This window comes from Pieris napi, chromosome 13 (genome assembly GCF_905475465.1).
Source record: "Pieris napi chromosome 13, ilPieNapi1.2, whole genome shotgun sequence".
In the NCBI taxonomy this organism is placed as follows: domain Eukaryota; kingdom Metazoa; phylum Arthropoda; class Insecta; order Lepidoptera; family Pieridae; genus Pieris; species Pieris napi.
This window is the reverse complement of record NC_062246.1, coordinates 5275890-5297188: the sequence shown is the minus strand read 5'-3', so window position 1 is coordinate 5297188 and position 21299 is coordinate 5275890. Positions and strand designations below refer to the sequence as shown.

The following is a 21299-nucleotide window of genomic DNA, read 5'->3' as shown; positions in this document are numbered from 1 at the left end:
GTGTCATTTGTACGTCGTAAATTGTACATATTATATCTTAAAATATCACTTATGACTTTAAATAACATCTAGTCCTATATCATATGTAAACAAATGGGGTAAGAAAACTAATTTTTATGAAGGGGCTGTTCAAGTATTACTATTAACTATAGGGGGGAGGAGGGGTCTTTGATTTTCTTATTTGGTGATTACGTCAACAGTAATTTTTTACTTATTTATTGCGTTCGTCATAGTAAATACAGAATTTACAATATTCTTAACCTACATAGTAATAATATGAATTAAAGATAAATAGAAAATTTAACATAAACTAAAATATATCATTAAAAGCAGCGTTCCCCCTTTGAATTAATAAGTCAATAAGTTAATAATAATTTCGAACGCAATAAATAAGTATATCACATAAAAAAAAATACTTTTTACACATATTACCCACGCAATGTCTATACTTGAAAACAAAATGCATTATCGAAGAATTCTACAGGAAGGAAGGAAGGGGGGGGGGGGGGTAAATTGCAGTAAACCTGCTTACGTAATACTTGAACGGCACCAGAGAATTAAACTTGACTTATATGTATTTGTATCTACGAAAATTATAAAATTAAGGATTCGAAAGGGAATGCTTAGTGTGGATTGGGTGTATAGAATGAGAAGTAGGTTACAAATAGGATATATACAAGGCAACCTTGGATGGTATAGTCGAGTTGGGTAGGCCTTGTCGGACATACCTGGACCAAATCCATGAGGTACTAGAGAAGGGATAGTTCAAAAGTTCCCATAACTGAACATGCATGGTGAATGTCATCGTCATGTAAGTGAAGCGTGAGAGGTATGTCAGGACCTTGGCAAGTGGGAAGCCGTGGTCACTGCCTACCCCTTTGTGAAAAAGCCGTAAATATATTTTAATGTAATAGGAGGTAAACGGGCAAACTCATCTGATGTTAAGTGATACTCACATGGACACTCACATTGTTAGAAGGCTCGCAAGTGCGTTGCCTGCCTTTCAAGAATTTCTTGAAGGACCCTAAGTCGAATTGCTTCGGTAATTCTTAAGTAAAATATAAACGCTTAGCTGTGGCACATTGTGATTAAATGGTTGAGAAATGAGAAACAAAACAAAGAAAACATTTCATGTAAGTTTAATTTTGCAATAGGTACTTGTGGAAAAAAAAAATAGATAAAAACAATCCTTGATGCGGATTATAGGTATTTCATGTTACAATTTCAGTTGGTGCAGAACTTTTTTGAGTTTTTTAATTGTACACAAACCAACATAACATTTTTATATAATATAGATGGACAAATAAACTAAAAAAATTTCACTATTACAATCCTAGACAACCCCTGAGAATATTATAGGTATACTTATTTCTAAAATATTTAAATGTCTAGCCGTTATGTTGACAGCTGCGTAACCAAATGTCAAAACAAATTAACCGAATACCTAAACGTAATACAATCGATCTTTCTACAAGAAATCAACTTGTACAAACACACGTGCATTGATTCCGTTATCAATTCCTTATCAAATTCTTCGAACTCTTAAACCTATCGCCGACTTGTCTGGTCAACTCAACTATTTATAACTAAAACAATATTTGCTCCTTTAACTTGTGTCAATACGTCTTCGCTTTGATATAAGCGAAACGTTTAACAGAAGAAAATTACATAAAACGATAATCTCTATACATCCATATATAGATATATAGTGGGATAATAAAAAAAATACTAAAAAAAGAAAGCATATTTTTTTTCCTTTATGACTCTGGCACGGTTTGTGAAAAGCATTTTTAAAAATTACAACACCTATTTTACCACAGCATTAAAAATTAACATTGACATTAATTGAATTAGACGGATTGATCCCAAATTTATAACCTAAGTGCTAAGAACTCTGATTTACTTTTATAACGTGTTTTCCAGCTAATTATTACGAAATAATTCAAATAAGTATTTATTTGTTTTATTTATACTTTTGTATTGTGATTGATGGTAAATCATAATATAGATCGACATAAGATTTTGTTTCCTAATTAACCTAATAGAACTAAAATTTTATCCAAGAATAACGGATAATACGTCCTCGTATCGAATACAACCTAAGCCGATTTTAATGAAATATGTTTACTAGAAATATCTACTTCTTAGACATATTCTTCTATTCATTCACCAATTGACATTTGCCTCATTCATTAGAGCTTTTACTGCAGCTAGTTTGGTAGTTAAAATCAACTGATACTGCTGTGGCGGCTTGGTACGCTCCCGCGCGAAAGTGAAAATTTGCTAGGCACTTTCTCCCCACCCGTCGTCTCGCGTCGCATTGGCCCGCCCCTCGCTGCACCGCCGCTACCCCCCGCCCTGCGTCGGTCCCCTCAAGCCGCAAGGTCAGCCCCGCGTGCAGGCGGGTGGCGCGGCGGCGGGCAACGCGGCGACGCGCTGCGCTCTTGAAATTTCGCTTTCGTTCACTCGCGGTTATTAGTCGGCCGCGCGCGCTCCGGCAAGCATGTGTTTCGTGTGACGCTCCAGTACTCTCGCGGCGCACGTTCGATTTCGTTAGTCGATCGTGGTGCAGCATGGCTCCGCGAAGACAAGGCGCGACTGGTGAACGGGAGACAGAAGAAAGTCACGGGTGCTGCGTACCTAGCGAATGCCTACGCCCCCGGGAATCCGTACGCATTGAAGACGCTGTTCGCGTGCTTTGCAGCAACGACACGTGCCCTGCCGGCCGGCATATGCACAGAGAATGTTTCGATCAATGGGAAGCAGGCGTCCTGGCTTACCTCAAGTCCTGTGGCCGAGCTCGATCGTGGTCTGAGAGGCAAAGGCATCAGAATCTATGGACCAAGAAGGGTTACGACTTGGCATTCAAAGCTTGCGGTTGCCGGTGCGGGCGTGGACACTTGAAGAAAGATCTTGATTGGTCTCCGCCTGGCTCGGCAATACGGGCAGAAGAAGATAAAAAGAAACGTAGGCGGGCAAGATCGAGCCGTACACCAGCTGCTATCGATGTTCGCTCGAGGGCCTTCAGCTTGTCCAGCTCTGGCTCCTGCTCACCGCCTTCCGCACCTTCGGAGCCATCCACGAGCCCTACTCACGCTCCGCCTAACCCGTTGACACCCGCAAAGAGAAATTCTAAACATGAAATCGTATCCGACAGGATCAGGTGAGTGCTTCATCATACTTTTGTTTGTAATTTTAACCATTGTTATGTTCGTCTACAATTACTGCGTTTTTGCATAATTTATACGATAGTTACTTTGTAATAACAATATAAACACCTGTGAATAAACAAATGATGCATAATGTATTTTGTGGCAAACGGATAAAATGACATAGTAAACATGTCGCTACACGTCTAGCAAGTACTTGCGTTATCTAATTAGAAAACATAACCTATCTACCCGTTATTTCTTGAGTCAGTCGATTAAATATTATGTTATAGCGATCTTACTGAGTTCATAGTCAAATGGCAAACATATTAAATGAACGCCCACGTTCCGTAATAAAGATATTTGTATGTGCCTGATACGGGCAGTTGCCAGTTAATATAGGCGATTTGAATGCATTTCTTACTCGTTGTTTATAGCATATCGGATAGCCGGCCTATGTTATTAGTGCGGAACTGGTTGTAGAGCTGAACTGAGATGAACTCTTAAGAGGCTGCTTATCAGTTTGTAGCTAAAGCGTCCATAATGCAAATTGTCCAGTTATAGACTACCAGATAAATACTTATATATACTGCGATATGCATTCATTTGCGTGGTCCGCTAAACCTATAACTGTACACTAAATGATCTTATTAGAATAGTATTTTTTTATAGTTTATTAGTATAAATTTTATTCCTTGTATACAGTAGTGTCTAGTTAGATTAGCGATCACTTAGGTAATTCTACTAGTCCCTTACTAAAATCATTACGTTTTTCTCTCACCTTTTCAAGATGCAAATGTTAAGTTAAGACATGCAATAAGAACAAAAAACGTACCAAAAAGATAAAACGTAATAAATAAAATGCATATTCATCAGATCAATACATAACCAATGCAATTTCTATTTGCTTTGTGATTTTTTGTCTAGTATAATCAAATCTTTGTCTTGTAATTAATGTACAAATATCTATTGAATTGCTTTACAATTGTATTTCTACTGTTTACCTACTCAATATTTTTATTTTTGTGTATATATATGAACAGATTTGTATTAGAATTATATACAGAAACAAGTTATTTTAAAATTAGATTTTATTCTATGAGTTCCATTATTACGCGATGTTATCATGCATTCCATATTAATTAATTTTACTACTAACAAATAAACAACATCTAGTTTAATTAATAGATGTTGTTTATACAAACATTGTATACCTATTATTTTATGATTCAACGTATACTTCCAAAAGTACTTAAAAATTGTGCAATTGTACTCAATGCACAAATTCGCATAACCTTAAAAAAGCAATTTCATCCGTCCCATACATTAACTGCGCTTCGCTGCACTTGGTTTCCGTTTCCCGTTTTAAAAAATGCTTTCCCCAAATTGCACCAGCTGCCCCATGTCCAAATTAATGTGGTTTCTTCGCAAAAACGTTGTGCATAGCACTTTTGGGTTTCACATCGATTTTATTTACCCTTAACGGTTTTTCTTATCGATTTAAATGAGTTATAAAATCCTGAAATACAGTTAATATTATAGTTATCTACCAATAACTGAGTTTATCATCTTATTAATAATAAATAACTCCAAGATAATCTGCTAGGTATCACGCTTGAGAGTTTTTTTTGGTTTTTTAATGTGGAAAAGCGTCCATTCGCCTCCTAAAGTGCAATTGTCTTACCTTTCTATGCTATTTGTTAAAATTATATGCAGACGTAGAGGCACCAAATAATACATATAAAGTAGCTAGGGGCTACAATTTAAAATCAGTAAAATAAAACTGCTTGTTATCTTTCCCGTGCCATTTAGCGAATGGAATGTAACTCGGATAAAAAAGCGTTTATCACAAGCATGTTGTATTTAAATTGATACAAAAAATGATCCCGCAATCGGGTTATGCTGCAACGTAAACAAGACTGTTAAAACCGGTTCCTTTGAAGCCGATAATCACGACTTGAATGTGTTTTCTACGCACGAACAAAATACGCCCGATGTTCATACATGTCCTACATGTCCTGCGTATTCGAAATTTAAATTTCCTTTGTACATCATTTACCATAGTCCCACGTCTTATGTGTTCTAAAATGTTGCTTTTAAATTTGTTACTGCACAGACTATACCATAGCCAAAATTGTAAACTATTTGATCGTACAGATATTGAAGTGTAAATAAACAGAAACTGTAAATTTTCTTTATAATCTGTGCGCTTTTAATTTTGTTATTGAGAGCTCAATGGTAGAGGTAGGTGTTAATCTTTATTAAAACGTGGGCGAGTGGCGTCCGATTCTTATTTGTTCGTTAACTTTGACCTATAAAGATATAACCTCGAAGAAATATGCCTCAGGATAAATTAACTTAATTTAAGCCTCGAAATAACAATTGGTGTTCGTTAAAGACATGTGAATTTGCGTTTTGACACTCGCTGTTAATATCTTGTCCAAATTAATAAAATTAGGAATAATTCATATTTGTCACCATCTGTAGTGTACTAAAACGAGATATTGTACTGTTTACTTATTTTTTCTAAAAGTGATATTGATGAAATTTGAATTTATTGTATTTTACTTACTATGAAAATATCATTATTTATTGTATAGAACACAAGAACAGAGCATCTTCCCCATAATAGAGACTGTAAGTAGTGTTATTGGACAGTTTCTAATATTAAATATCCTTATTAGTTAGAATTAAATTACTTATTAGTATTAAGTTAATCTAGATCGTAATTTTATACATTATGTCTCAGTGAAGACAGTGTATTAAAAAAACTTACTATGAAAATGATGAGCCACGTACCGAATGCAAAACTATGATTTTACGAAATGCCACTAGTTCATGCCATTCAATGCCATGGCAAGTAATCATGGAATCTGGTAGAAATCCAGAGTCAAGACCCTTAGGATATCCAGATGTTCTAGAGCGGCGCCTGCTGTAACCAAATGCAAGCTTCCTAAAAATATAAGTTTTTTGAACACTCCACGCTTTTAATACCACAAACATTTGAAAGTTTTGTAAAATAATTCCTTTTTTACTCCAACTTATTTGCAGATATTATAATGCAGACTATAGATTTTAATTATGCTTCAATTACATAATACTGCATATAAATGCTAAATCCTAATAAGGTATAATAAATACAATAAGCAGCAACGATACGTTGTCTTGCATACAAACTGCCTCATTACATTTGGTCTGGAAACTCAGAGAATATATATGTTACCTTAATTTTAATTGAAAATCAATAAATCACCAAGGAATCTATTGTTGGAATTTTATATATTTAATGATCAACACATTTTTGTATTTTTAAACCACGTCATTATATCCACGTTAGTTTTTTGTTTTATTAAGAAGTAATCGTTATGAATGAAGTTTACAATGATTTATTTAGAATATTTATATTAACATAGTTCGTCTGTTTTTCTATCGATTAAATTTGCTTATAAATAAGTTTTTAGTTGTTTGAACGGCGCCTGTGACAACTACATTATTGATATCAAAACCCTTGGCGGAAATCCATTCGAACGCTTACAGGTAACATGCTATGCGCGTTAAAAGTCGAGGCAAAAATGTGTCATTGCGAATTATAATAAAATCTTTTTTGTGACACGAACTTCAATAGACGACATTGAATTTGACTGGAGGTAAATATTTAAAGTTTAAACTGTAAATATCTTGTGTAATGCTAATTGTTATTTGTACAAATCAATATTAGTTTTTAATTATTTGCTTAATTACAGAGGTTATAGTAAGTAATTACAATGGACTGTCTATGTGCGCGTACAAGGAAAACATGAGGGACGGAAGGATGATGCCTGTTAGAAATGATCACAAGATACATACAGAAATCTGAGGTCTACACCTAAAAAGATTGTGGCGCTAATGGTTTTAAAAGTATGATATAATGTATGTTAAATGTTAATTTAATTTATATGGCAAAATCAACCCTGGCAAAAACTGACATAATTCTATACATGTATTTAAATAATAAAATTCTTGCCAGAAAACTTTAATTCGTAGTAATTATTTGTTATTACATATTATTTCTTACCCTTTAATAGGTATGTTAAATTTAGACCTTAAAACGTATAACAGAAAATCTAATTCAGTATTTATTGCGTTTAATACACGCCCAGCTTTTTTGAATATGTTTACATTACCGGTTTAATTAAAACTATAGGTGTGTCATATTTTGACGCAGCCTCGGCGAATCAACGCCTAAATATTGATGTTTAGTATCTATCGATGCGATAATTTATTAAAGAGTGCTCAAATTCTTAAAAGTTAATCAACGTTTTATAATTTAAAACACCGTACAACAGACGAAAACGACACCTTGTTACAGTAATAATAAAGTTTATATAAATCATACAGTTATAAAAACTATGTTTAACCGTCGTGACACGATTTTTTAGTTTATTTGGATCGTATACGTATTCGGCCTTGAGACGAACGCTACGCTAGATGACTTCAATTGTTTTTTCACGCCTTCCTCAACTTAATTTACTACGATTTCTTCACACTTGTTTATAAACAATGATTTTTTGACGTAGGGTTTTTGTATTGCTACGTCGCGTGTAACCGAATAGTTCATATTTATTAATCGATGTACACTTTTATTAAGAGCGATTGCTTGCGTGAGCTCATAATACTTAAACATATTATGTGACTATTTTTATTTCTTAAACGTGATTTTTATCTCTATTCAAACTAAGTGCAGATTCACCTAAATTTACTCTTTTGTTTCTGCATAATGAACGCCAAGGCGCGACCAGTGAGTCAGACTTCAGTGGCGCGTGAAACATCAGCCTATAGGAGGGGAGGCCCCTAAAGGGTATCAATACATCTGCTATTGCTATACATTTCAATAAAATGTGTTGTTACGATGATTTTGAGTCCTACAGTGTGAAATTCGTCTATTATTGCTATATAAGCTCTTGATTATATTTAGCATAGTGTACGAAATTCGAATTAAAAATATCTGACGCGTGCACACATTTAAATATACATATTTATTTAACAGATACAACACTACATATATGTAACGCTTTAGAGCTTCACTGACTTGGTTAGCGAGAGACAAAAATAATATAAATTCGTGATTATATACGTTTTTTAAACTACCGAACTTAACTACTTGTGTCGAGTAAACAAGTAGTGTCGTACTTACTGGACTATTAGTGCAATTTGAGTGATCTATAGAACGTGTATGACCCAAAAGATTTTGTCTTACATAATGAACAAAACAAACGCTAAATTATAAGAACAATACTTATTTAAATTACAAACAGCTGTCAAGGTTACTCATGTATCAAATGAATGAGTTTATTCTTATTTCGTAAGGCGATAGTTTCCGTTCCCATGTAGAGGGCGGCATGGGTTGTTAAGGTAGTTTTTAGGGCGTGATCGGCGCAACGGCGCATGTCTGCATAAATTGCAGCCGAATGCATTCGCCGATTCCCTATATGCATCTCTTTCGAAATTATGGCTCGTCACACCGACCTTGTACGCAGTTTTGGTCGATAATAGACGGAAATTTGGTTTGACGTCGTAATAATATTTTTGTTATGCGCCAATTTGACTTGTAGATGCATTTACGCGTTCATTGTTTGTCCAATGTCCATGCCCTATAGGTTTACATAACAAAATTTATTGTTATGTGGCACCGAATTGACCTTCATATCTTGAATATATCGTAGACATTTGCTTACGAATAATAAAACTTGATTTTGAATTACACGATCACAGACTAAAGAAGTCTTTAGTAAACACGTTACGATTTGTTACCATATAATATTTTCCATAGCTATAACAAGACTTAATTAATAAGCTGACCAGAATTCCAATTTTAAATTACACGATCACAGACTATAGAAGTCTTTAGTAAACAGATATAAAACCACATTACATTTTTAAATACAGCAAATTTCGTATTATTAATATTAATCCCTTATAAATCTTAATTATTATTCGCGTCGCAGCCTGGCCATTGCATCAAGTTTGCTCTGTTAGCGAAGTAAGGACAATTTAGAGCGGTTTATGCATAAATTAGCCGTTAATTTTCAAAATGACTAACTTCTCTCTCCCAGACGCAATTGACCACTTCATTATGGATATTTTTAATACTTTCTATGGAACCGGTTGACTATTGTGAAACCAGATTTCAATTAATCTTACATTGTTAATTGTTTTTGATGATTTCGTGTCTTGTAAAATTCTTCAATAATTAAAATCTATACTTCCATTTTCCGTAACTAACACTTAATTAATCGTAGTATTTTATGTGGTATGCAACCAATGTTGAATAACAAAGAGATAATAGCTTTAAAGTAAACATGTGAAATCTTATAACGTTCAAGAAACAAGCTCAGTATATGGAGAAAGTTCGTATAGGTTCACGGACGGAGTCGTGCTATTTGCGTCGCTCGGCGGGCGATCATCAATGCAATTAAATTTGTAAACGAACACGTCTAGTGTTTACAGAACTAAAATAACACTTCCCCTACCCAAATGACATTTTGCGGGCATTTTCATTTCAAAATTAATAAACCTAGTGTAAAAATTAAACGTTCGAAATTCAAATTGACCCGTTAAGGATTATTTTAAAGATTTTGTGTCCTGTTTAGCATTTCAAATGAACCAAAGACTACAGAATTCCGTAGAGTATTCGTGTTAATTGTCAATAATAACTAGAGTGACTTAATGTAAATTTTGTTTTGAAAACTGATCATCATGGCAAAAGTATTTATACTAATACGTGTCAACTTCTGATCAGTCAATAAGTGAATTATATGTATTTTACCTTTTCTTTACGAGAATATGATCAAATTTTTATACGAAATATTGCAATAAGTGAATGGGGAGTAATTAACCAATGCTGTAAAGATAATGTTACACTCCTAATCCAATGTTGAAATGATAACCTACATAAAGTTCAGTAGTTCGTTGCGCTCAAATCCAATCTATCTAAAGGTCAATCTATGCCAATAATGGAAGGCAATTGTTTTCGATTACAAGTAAATCTATTACGCATGAACGTTCTTAGATTTTCAGCATTCAGACGTCAATTACTATCACTTAACCAACTTAATAACGTCATTGATAGTTTTGAGAGTATCTCAATAATATAATTATTTAATCTCCTATTTTGTTGGAAAGTTTGTTTTTTTAAACAAAATATAAATATATTTGTTTCCCGCCAATAATTATTCTAATTTTGAAAAACTATGTCTTGTCTACCAATTGTTTTTGTATATTTCAAATATTTTTAATGAAGAAACGTTTTATTCTTTTTTCAAAAGTTCCCGCGCATTTTGACAATAGCGTATTTCTCTTACGAAGATTTGAATAATTAGTCGTGACATTTACGTTAATCAGAGATCTATTCTAACTTGCGTTGAGCATCTTGATCGCCATTTAAATCCATGACATTCCTTATACAGCTTAAGTCTGATTTAATTTGTGCTTGCCAGTACTGAAATGGATACTATGAATTTATTATCTTCATTGCAACGTATGCTCTTAGCTTCATGTATAAATCGAAATATATCTCCCGCAATAGACTGGAAATGACGTTTAGATTAGATATGAGATTTATGGTTGCGTTGACTTGTCAGCTTGATATCAAGTAACACATATGTATGAAAACAATATGTTAGCAGTCTAGTTGTGTATATAGTGTTTCGGCAAGCTAAATTTCGTTTCCCATGTTTTGTACAGACAAACAATCCGGCAGTTTTACCACCTTAAAAAAATACCCGTGTACTATTTTTACTCATAATATGATGTCTGAAAAGCATAGGTGCGCTATATTACAACTGATATACAATATCTATCGAGTATTGTTGTTAGTTTAGCTACGGAAGAATTTAACTCGTTTTCACGACATTGTTGCGATAAACTGCGTCGAAATAACTAACCGTCCTCAACATGCACTTGGTTAATGCGTCATATTTCTATGCACTTGTTTATGAAACAATCGAGGCCGTGTTGTCACGCTGCGTTCTATTTATGGCGGCAAAATTGATGAAATTAACTCGTACAAACTTGTTTCTTTATCATTCTTGTGATACCTTTTGTGCATTTAGAAATGGTAAAGTTCCGTTACCAATGAAGTGTCTTAGATTCATGGGTCTTAGGTTTAAGTGGTTTTGTCTCAATCAATATGAATCTTACTTAAGTGAATTAATTATAAAAATGTCTTAAATAAAACACAATGCTTTTGGAGTAACGTAAAATTAGGCTGTAATTTTCTTCACAGCGTAAACACAATTTGAGAGAAAGATAAGAAAGAGTGCAATAAGACTAATTTACTTTTTTAATTTTATAATTAGAGACATCTTGATTTATGTAAACGAACGAAAACTTCCCAGTGTTACGTGCCAAAGGCAGACTGTATCTTGTATATAGGTAGGAATACATTCGATCCAAATGAAATCATATAAATAACTTTGTACGCTGTACTTGGCGTGCGCTCTAATAATACAGTAATTGTTGCCCTTGGTCAAGAACAACGTGATAATGTAGAAATAGTTGATAAGTAGATGCGTTATATAATTCATACCTATTTTATTGAGTATCTAAATCACTACAGCTATTCTTAACTGCGTAATTAATTTGAATTGCAAATTGCACAGAACACTGGTATTTATCTAATAATAATAATTTAATCAATTATCTCTTATTATTTCTTATTACAAATGCAAACTGTTTTATCCATATTTACCAACTGTGTAAGTTGATAGTAAGTTTTTCGTTAATCTTTAGGCAATGAGGATTATGTAGTGTTGCCATAGGAAAGAACAAACACAATGTGTTGCCATGTGAAAGAACAGTCTAGTCCAGTGTTTTCCGACGTAGCGCCCACGCCACATAGGCAATTTGATTATCAAGGGGGGGGCTCATCGAAAGTTTACTAAAATTATTTGAAATTAGAATTTCAGTTTTCATTGTTTTGGAAATTTATTTACTGTTTTGTTAATAGTTTCCTTAGTGATTATGTTTCTTAAGTGAACAATTCAACTTTTCAATATAAAAAATGATGTATGTTACCTATTAGAGTATAAGAAATTTAGAAAGGTTAAGGTGGGGCAAGGCACAAAAAGTGTTGGGAAACTCTGGTCTAGTCCAATCACAGACACGCGACGCGATCCCGTTTGACCAATCAGAATCTAACGAAACGTGCATGTTTAGTTTTGAATGGTTATCATATTCACCAAACTATAATTATTTAATATTATAACAAGTTGTGAGATAAGGTTTTAAGTCTGGTCTAAGAAACGCGAATAAAAAAGTTAATAGCATAACATCATTTTTTGTGCGTATTAATGTTTATTCAAGAAATTATTTACTAATTTGCTTGTTATAGAGGTAATTGGTACACATCAAGTGCAATTACACTTCTCGTCTAAATTGCAATAAAACCCCACGTTATTTTGTCATGTAAATGGAGACAGTGATTTATAGTTTAATTAAGACGTGTATGCTACTCTGTCGGATGTTTTACGACATATTTCCTGTTATGAAAACTCATTTTTTTACGTATTTAAATTTGTATTTGTAGTGTTTTTTACAGAGGTTTGGTGTAAATACTTTTTAAATTGCCTTACGTGTTTGTATTAATTCAAATATATAACAGTTGTGTAGAAAAATAAAATGACTTTATTTCTTGTAATTGTCACAGATAAATCTATTTTTAAAAAGTTTTGCATAACTAAAGTATGCAATTAATTTTATTTGTGTAACAATATTTCTGTTTGTTTTATTAAAATGTTTACTGTTACATCTGCTTAAATGAAATCTTGTTAACACTAAATAAAAAGTTAATTAATGAAAATTTATTGCATTACGTGCGAAAACTCATTGGCTTCGTGCCCGCATTTACATAGTTTGGTATATTAATTAAAAATACTCTTGTTTTTCTTATAAAATAATGATTCGCGCTTTTTTCGATTGGGGAGCCACAGACCTTCACATTTTACGATTTATTGTCTCAACATTTGAAAATAGAAAATGTTTATGTACTATGTCAGAATTCTATTTTTAAATACATTTTTAGTTGTCATTTGTAACGTTATGTCTATAGAGACTCCGTTGTCTATGTGACAGTACAGACTAAAAAGTTGACCAATTTCGTTGGTCGCCATGACAACCAGTTCCCGCCAAATAAATAAATTAAACACATGATATATATTGTAGTGTGTTCCGCAAGTTTCATTAGGAGTAGAGTAACAGAGTTCTATCGATGTTAGGAAGATATCATTTTTATTAATAGGAGTATGTATATAATTTAAGAGTGTGAAATCTTTAATGCGTATTGGCAAGGACACAAGCTCTTTTTAATCGGATTGCATGTAAGTTGTAACATTTTCCGTATTTATTATGACATTTAGCGCCTGACATTTAAATTAAAAACACCTTTGACGTTCCAGTGCTGTCAAATGTATTTATTTTATTTACATTACTTTAAATTTAGTCGTTTGAAGAATACTTTGCAATGAACTAAGACGTTTCGTTCATTATAAATAGACGCGACTCATAAAGTTTTAAATTAGTTTTATGGGTTTCATCGAGTCCACCTCTTCTTGAAATAACAAACTTTATTTTTAAAAGTAATTTAACGCATATAGTTTTGTCATTTCCTTGTTTAAATGATCCAACAAATAGATAAATACTTGTATGGTGTTATTAGGTTTATATGTTTTGAAAAAATAATGTAGACAATTAAGTGCAGATTTTAGGACATAGTACCATAAATATTATAGAGTCAAGAATGGTAATGAACATTATTTAAGTTAATAGTATTCTAGGTACTTGGCCATAACATATTCACCATAATTATAATAGGCTAAATTGCGACTTCTGTAAACTAAGTTACCATTTGTAATGTAGTACATTTGTAGGGACCATCTTAATTCATCCATCCATATTTTAAATTGTTAAAAAGCAAACTTAGCTTCCCACTATATTTTTATATTTAACCATATTCAATATAGAATATTTATTTATTTTACAAATAAAAAAAATTGCTCGAGAACTTTTATATATACCAATAATTAATCTCTTTTTTATCTACTATTAACAGTCACAACACAAAAAGGAAAACAAGATCAAATAATAAAAACAAGAACAACTGAATAATAAATAGAACAAATAATACCATAGATGACATTCAAATTCTACAACTTTCAAAATATGCATCATTACATTAAAAACAAGCAACAGAAGCAAAAAGTATTTAAAATAAGACATATGGCAGATGAAATCGATGCAAAACACCCAACAGATAGTCTGTGTTTTAAATTATTTCTACGCGCCTTGTAAAAAGAAAGAAACTAGTTGGGGTATGTTTTTATAAACGTCGATCAATCATTAAGTAATAATATGTAAATGTATTGATTTTCAGAATACATTAATGCCTTAAATTATGCTGCAATTTCATATGCAAATTTCGAAGATAAAATATAGTTTTTACATCTATTGGTTACAGTCAATTGGATGTCTTTTTTACATACAATGGACAAAACGACACGCCTCCATCTCTAGCACTAATTGCCTAATTATTTTTATTACCCGTTACTTTGGGCGCGACCGGCGTGACCCATTTTCCAATTGTCTTACGAAAAACAATTTTCCTTTGTCACGCGAGAAACATCCATACTTTGTTTATCTCGGATCAAACTTCAAAGAAATATTTCACCTCGACTATAATGAGGGTATTGAAAATCCCACAAAGTTCGGCATCTTTGTTCCTTTGGAATCCTAATGAGGTCCAGAAACCTTGAAACATAATCGAATCGCAGACTAACATTTTGTCGGTGAATAACAAAATAGATATCAATTGTCTCATAATTTCCGGGCATTGTGCCTCAAGAATTTATAATGAAAATTTTGTTTATGCTTTGAACGCAGTTACTTGGAATATAACAAATAGGTTATATGATACGTTAAATAAAGTATCATATTTTGTTCTGAAAAGTGTTTAGCTGATTATAGTTTATATAAATGTAACAGCATGAATGTACTTACCATTAAGGAAGTGGCGCAAATGATAAAAACTGCCGACAAAGCAAGCCCATGTATTGTAATCGAATTTAGTGGGGCCTATTGTGCGCCCGCGTCGCGGCCAAGGTCTTCTTTGTTTACTTCGCGTTCCACACTGCATTGTACTGGGGCACTCATTTACACTTGAACAAACTGTGTACTTCATTTACAGCTTACTTAACCTTTCAGAAATAAATTGAAAATAGGAAACCAACCGTGACAACTGAATGTCAGCCTTGATCGTTACATTTGAATGAATTCATTTCATTGTTTAATACTGTCTGGTATACTTGAACGATAATAATCTTACATGGTATTTACATTACAATGTAATACATTGTCCCAGTAAAGTATATGTCGATTTTATTTTCAAGTAATTAAATGGCGTCGTGATCAAATGATGCAATGTACACCTACGTACGGATCTTTAGAATGTTAGTGCGATATTGTAAGAGTTCAGAGCTTATTCACAGACAGTATTAATTAATGCGTGTACATCGCAACAGTCATAAACTCTTATACATATTCCTTATTAAACGTTGTCTTAATAAAGCACTGTTTGTTATCATAGCGTTAATTCTAGGTTCAGGGATGTTTAGGAAGAATATGATAATTCTATACAAGTTCTATAAATGTATATACATTATACATGCTAGAGTTGTGGAAGGGGTGTTTGCTTTAGGTGAATTTGTCTAAAGGCTGAATAACACAAGAAATTTCGAGGCACGTCCACATTTAAATGGCGCCACAAAGGCACCTTGACGATTTGCTTTACAGTGGGCATAAAATTCTACCGTGTTTTCGGTATACGTTATTATCAAATAAACCGTCGCCTATTCTATTTTGGCTGTTTTTCACACCACGCATTCTTAAATTTTTAGTATACAATTTATTTTTTTCTTTAACTCGCTAGCTCTATACAATCGCGTGTGATAATTCCTACCCTAACACCTAGCCTGAATCGTGGCCGTGGGCTGAATGAGAAAGTCAGGACCGGTTCCTGAGCTCCCACTAAGTGTCTACTTTCAAATCACAATAGACATTCAGTTTATCTCTATACAAAACTCACTGACTTCTGTTCTGTTACTAATATATAACCTAGCAGCTGCTCGGTCTTAGAATAAGTATTATTTATGTAAAGTTCATTTTCACGTTTATAACTACCACTACAATACAAAAAATAGTTTTTTTTTCTACAATTACGTCAATTTTCACCATTAATCCTAGACAAACAAAAACCTAGCAAAGTATGATTTTAAAATAAGAATCTCGCTCAAAATTAACAATAAACAAATGAAATACGTCGAAGTATTTCTGCTTTAAATATCGAAGTAATGCATTCAACGTGCTCGCTTTTGAATTTGATAAAACATCGCACACATCGAGTGCTTATATTGTGTGTTATTTTTATCCATGCCCAAGGCCAGCGCCGCCATTTTGTGCCCACTGTCTCGTAAACAAACTATTTTTATTATTTGCATTTGATTATGTGTATAACTTGCTTGGTGCATCGGTACTTTCCGTGTTTATGTCCTTGAATCCATAATGTTGTTTGTTCCTTTTTTGATAGTCTCACAAATAACAAGCCTTTATTTTAGTTGACTGATCACACACAAGCTGTTTTTTGTTGTAATAACGAGCACGTGTATTGTATAATATTCGTAATGGGGGCAACATTTTTGTCGATGTTTTTGTTTAAATAAATTCGGCATTGTTCGTTCAAGGGCAGCAGTATCACGAATTTTTATCGTTAAAGCATATTTCGTTATGTGCACCAATCTTCCGGTCACGATGTTCTACTGGTAAAATCGAGTGTTTAATCAATTTAATGTTTAAAAGTGGTTTAAAATTCATAGTTTTCAATGATTTTCTATTGAAATATTTTAAGTGGGTTAAAATTATTTTCTGTCGCACCGATCAAGAAAGCGTGAAAATTGTAAATTGCAACTGATCGTACTCAGCTACCATGGCGGCCGAAGGGGTTAGTTATTAGTATTACCTACGAAAACAGCACTATTTTAAAATTATTAAAATTTTCAACAAAAATAATGGCTGAGGTATTTTATCTGTACGCGAATGTAAACACAATGCTATGTTGACACGCCCGCAGATACGAGACTTGCTATCTAATTCGGTTGGCCTTGGCAATGAAATAAACAAGTTTTTTCGCATAACCTTGGAATTTTATTTCGCTTTTTGTGAGCGTCGCTTGCGCTGTTGCGTCTTGCGATACGAAATGACAATGTATTTCTGATACCATTTCAACCAGAACAAAATTCATTTTTCGTTTAGATAGCATCAATTTTATGCTTAAATGGGTGAGGTAATTTTACAATGTCACTGTAATGGATTGCTGTGTCTTAAAACAGATATTCACAAACAGTTCAACTATTTAATCTCTATTGTTTTAAGTTTTTACCATATTTAGGACTCTAATTTATCAAATATAAAACAGTGTAAATAAATAACAGAAATTATAGTAATGACATACTTTTATAAATTCTAGATAAATGAATATAATCGTAAGATGAGGCAATTTATTAATTATTGTGTTTTTGCTTTCAGGGCTGGTGCTGGCGCGAATGGTATATTTTCTAGAAGACTGGACTTTTCTACTTTCAACCTTTTGCCGAAGCATAAAGTCAACTCATATCAGATTAAGGTAATACTTCAGAGCATTTAGGTTAAATAAATTTAATTATTCCGAGACGCTTAACAGTTGCCATATTTGGGTAAATCCTTATTTGGTCATCACGATTATTGTTTTAAGATGTCAATATAAAAGCAGCTGTTTATGCCAACATCTGATCTTTAATATTTAAGGTTTTGGTATTAATTCTTGATTCGACATAAATATTTATGTATTCTCATTTAAGGGCTAAGAATGAATAAGTTTCTCTATATAATTAAAATTCTGCCCATATTTTCAGGGTACATTTTCGTGTACTTCTCGAAGTATGTATTTGTATTTAAGTCTGCTATTGATTTTGACGGCTTAAAACTCAATGCTTTCTTTCGTCGTTTATGTCACTGAAACGGTTTAAATATTTAGATTTTATTCCTATGAAAGTTTTTTATACTACTTAAATTTTATACCTTAGTTATTTGTTAGTTTCTCCAGAATAGGTGTGTTCACTTGCGCAAACTTAAATGTACATCACGATGTAAATTCTAATCTGAAAACGAGTGAACACGTAAGAGGAATGCGACAGTAAAATATTTTTATTACTGAAAAGGTTTGTGGAGGTGAAAGTTTGCTGTTGTCGGGGGTGCAGTAAAAACACTGGTCTGACACTTTTCACGATAAAATGGCGTCACGGGAGGCGCCCTTGTGGGCGCATGGAGCTACGACTTCTGCCAAATAAACGTACCTCCACTGTAATTTAATCGTCACACAACATTTGTTTTAAATTCTAGCGCTGGTTACATTTAGCTTAAGTTTTTTAAGCATTGGATCTATTGATATTTCTATCGTCGATGTTTTTATTAAGTCTTTAAGTTAACCCTAGTTTATTATGTTTTTGTTGCATTTGAGTCGCGTTGAATTATTTTGCAATTCTAAGTACATTGGTTGTGTGTTTGTTATGCACCGTTGGCAGTTGGTATCTAATCTCCTCAGGCCTTGAGCTCGTTGTATGTCAACTGACGGTCATTCGCCCGCCCGTCGTGCCTGCTTCTATTTTTACCCGTCGTTGTTTGATATTTATTACTGCCCAGTGCTCGTTGCAGAGTACTTATTTTTACTGTCACGGCGATTGAATAATTATTTTCAGCTACCACTGCTGATAAAGCATTTTCTAGTGTTCTTTTACTAAATTCAATTATTATATTAAACCATCTGTACTGGAATCACTTTCTTTAACCACTGGTTGGATTTAGTCGATAAATTAATTGTAATTAATATCGGGCTCTAATTTAGTAGACTATGGCTTCAATTTAGATCCATTATCTCCTGCGTCGTTGTGAGCGAATCTGAATTAGGCGAAAATGTGTTTGATTTTCGACGTTATCATATTTTAATTTAGCGTTTGCTCATTTTATTTTAATTGCAGCGTTATAGTAATTCTTGGAATTTATGAATTAAGAACTTACGAACTAACTGCCACATCTTGTTTTCATAATAATACATTAATATGAATATATTTCTTTACCTGAATCCGATAAAAATTGTACCAATCTGACCTTAATCTAAACAAATAATTATATTTTAGAAGAAAATCTGCTGCCGGTTTGCGTCTGTTAAAATGTTTCTTTTTGTATTGGCGCGACTTAACCATTGCAGTTAGTTCAAAGCATTCTCTGGGCTTTATCGAGTAAGCGACCAGCACTGTCTCTACCGACTTGTTTCGCTCCATGTCGCGTGACATTGCCTCGTTTGTTCGCCACTAGGGGAAACTTCATAACTTTGCATTCCCATATATTAGACTAATGCTTCTGTGGGATTTTTAAACCATTAGCTATAAACCAGAATTGTTATTAATCTAAAACGCTATCAATCCACGACATTGTCAGTAGTTTGGTTTTGCGAAATGTCTACTTTACGTTCAGATTATTAGTCAATAAAAACCTCGTAAACTGATTCAACAGCCGTGTGGTTGATAACGGTGACAGTTGAGGCACGATTTTGCGGAGTAGATCATTAAAAGCGTCTACTTCTTCTATTTATGGAGCCTTAACGTCTACGAGTGTATTGATTATCCAGACCGGTTAGCCGTACCTGTAAGTACTTATTATGAATTCTTAGTGTGAACGATTTTCACATCAGTTATACATAAGCGCTAGATAGTATCGTCACGATCAAACATCAGACTAACGAGCTCAACGACTTCATAAAGTGTCTCGGAGGATTTATTTGCGACGTTCAAAAGACGGAGGCTAAACTTTAGGTAGACGCTTTTATTAATGTTCTGCCTCGCTTACAGTACCCATTAATAAAACACACATTAAAACATCAATGACGATGTATTAATTACTCGTGTCTGAAAGCTTTTTAGAATTGTTAGTCATTCTGCTGATTGCATATAATTTCATAAAGCCTTTACAATCATATAAAGCAAATACAGAGGTCTAGGCTTCGAATATGATTATGTCCCATTCGGTGGCGAGACCCTTGGTCCGTGGGGTCTTAGCGGTATAAGGCTTTTTAAGGAAATAGCAAAAAAGTTAGTCGACATCACAGGATACCGAAGAGCTGGCCTTGGACAAAGAATTAGTCTAGCTATTCAAAGGGGGAACGCTGCCAGTATCTTCGGAACCTTGCCTAAAGGGACTCCTTTTAATAATATATTTTAGTTATTGTTTTTTGTTATAGTAATTAAAAAATGGTTTTATCAAATATATCAGACAGAACTACTTCTACATCTAAAAGTTTTTTAAAGGAAGTTAAACATATTAAGGCAAAGTCAATTTCAGACATCATAATTCCATCAGACCTCAAAGATGCGGCAGACACGCGGTCGTGCATGTAACTAAATCCAACGAGCGCGCGCGGCCACCCGATACCCCGCTCAAGGCTTCCCATGAGGATTAGCAGTGTTTTTTTAAATCGTCTTGCCTCTCCAACAATGAGATAATAGCTTTATCGTTTCGACCGAGCCTCGGGCCTCCGCTTGTAATACTGCAATTGAATGATTGCGAATCGATTTAGTTTTTAGGCGACTGCTCTCGGCGTTGTAATTGATTTATTTTATTTCAAACATGAACGCTATTCCGCCCGTAATTGCATTGAGATGGTTTCTTTCAAGTGTAAAAACAACGAAAATAATTACGATCGAAGTGAGCTATAAAACATGAAAAATTATCACGTGTTTAAGAGAGATTATGCTGTCATGTGCTTTCTTATAACTTCGAAGAGTGATTAAGAATGCATCTTGATTTTCTCAACCGACCGTAAATGGCAAGAAATAAGAAAGTAGACTACTAATAGATACAATAGGGCTGTTAGGTCTCGTGTTGCAACTTTCTTGTACTAGAAAAACTTGCCTTGCGATGATAGCTCGACGTGCAATCACATACTAGTTCAGATATCGATCGTTTCGTAAGACTGACACACGTAATTGCCCCATTACTAAGATGTTATAAATAATTACTACAACGGCAGTCCTC

General features: G+C 33.6%; 1 protein-coding gene across 1 annotated transcript in view; it reads left to right on the top strand.

Annotated features, from left to right (window-relative positions):
* The first annotated feature begins 2446 nt into the window (after positions 1–2446).
* Positions 2447–21299, top strand: part of LOC125055163 (headcase protein) — a 44296-nt gene continuing 25443 nt past the window's right edge. Inside the window, exons 1-2 of the mRNA XM_047657437.1 lie at positions 2447–3163; positions 17760–17856. Coding sequence (XP_047513393.1) covers positions 2574–3163; positions 17760–17856 — 687 coding nt within the window. The 5' untranslated portion in view covers positions 2447–2573. The remainder of the gene's footprint in view (positions 3164–17759; positions 17857–21299) is intronic.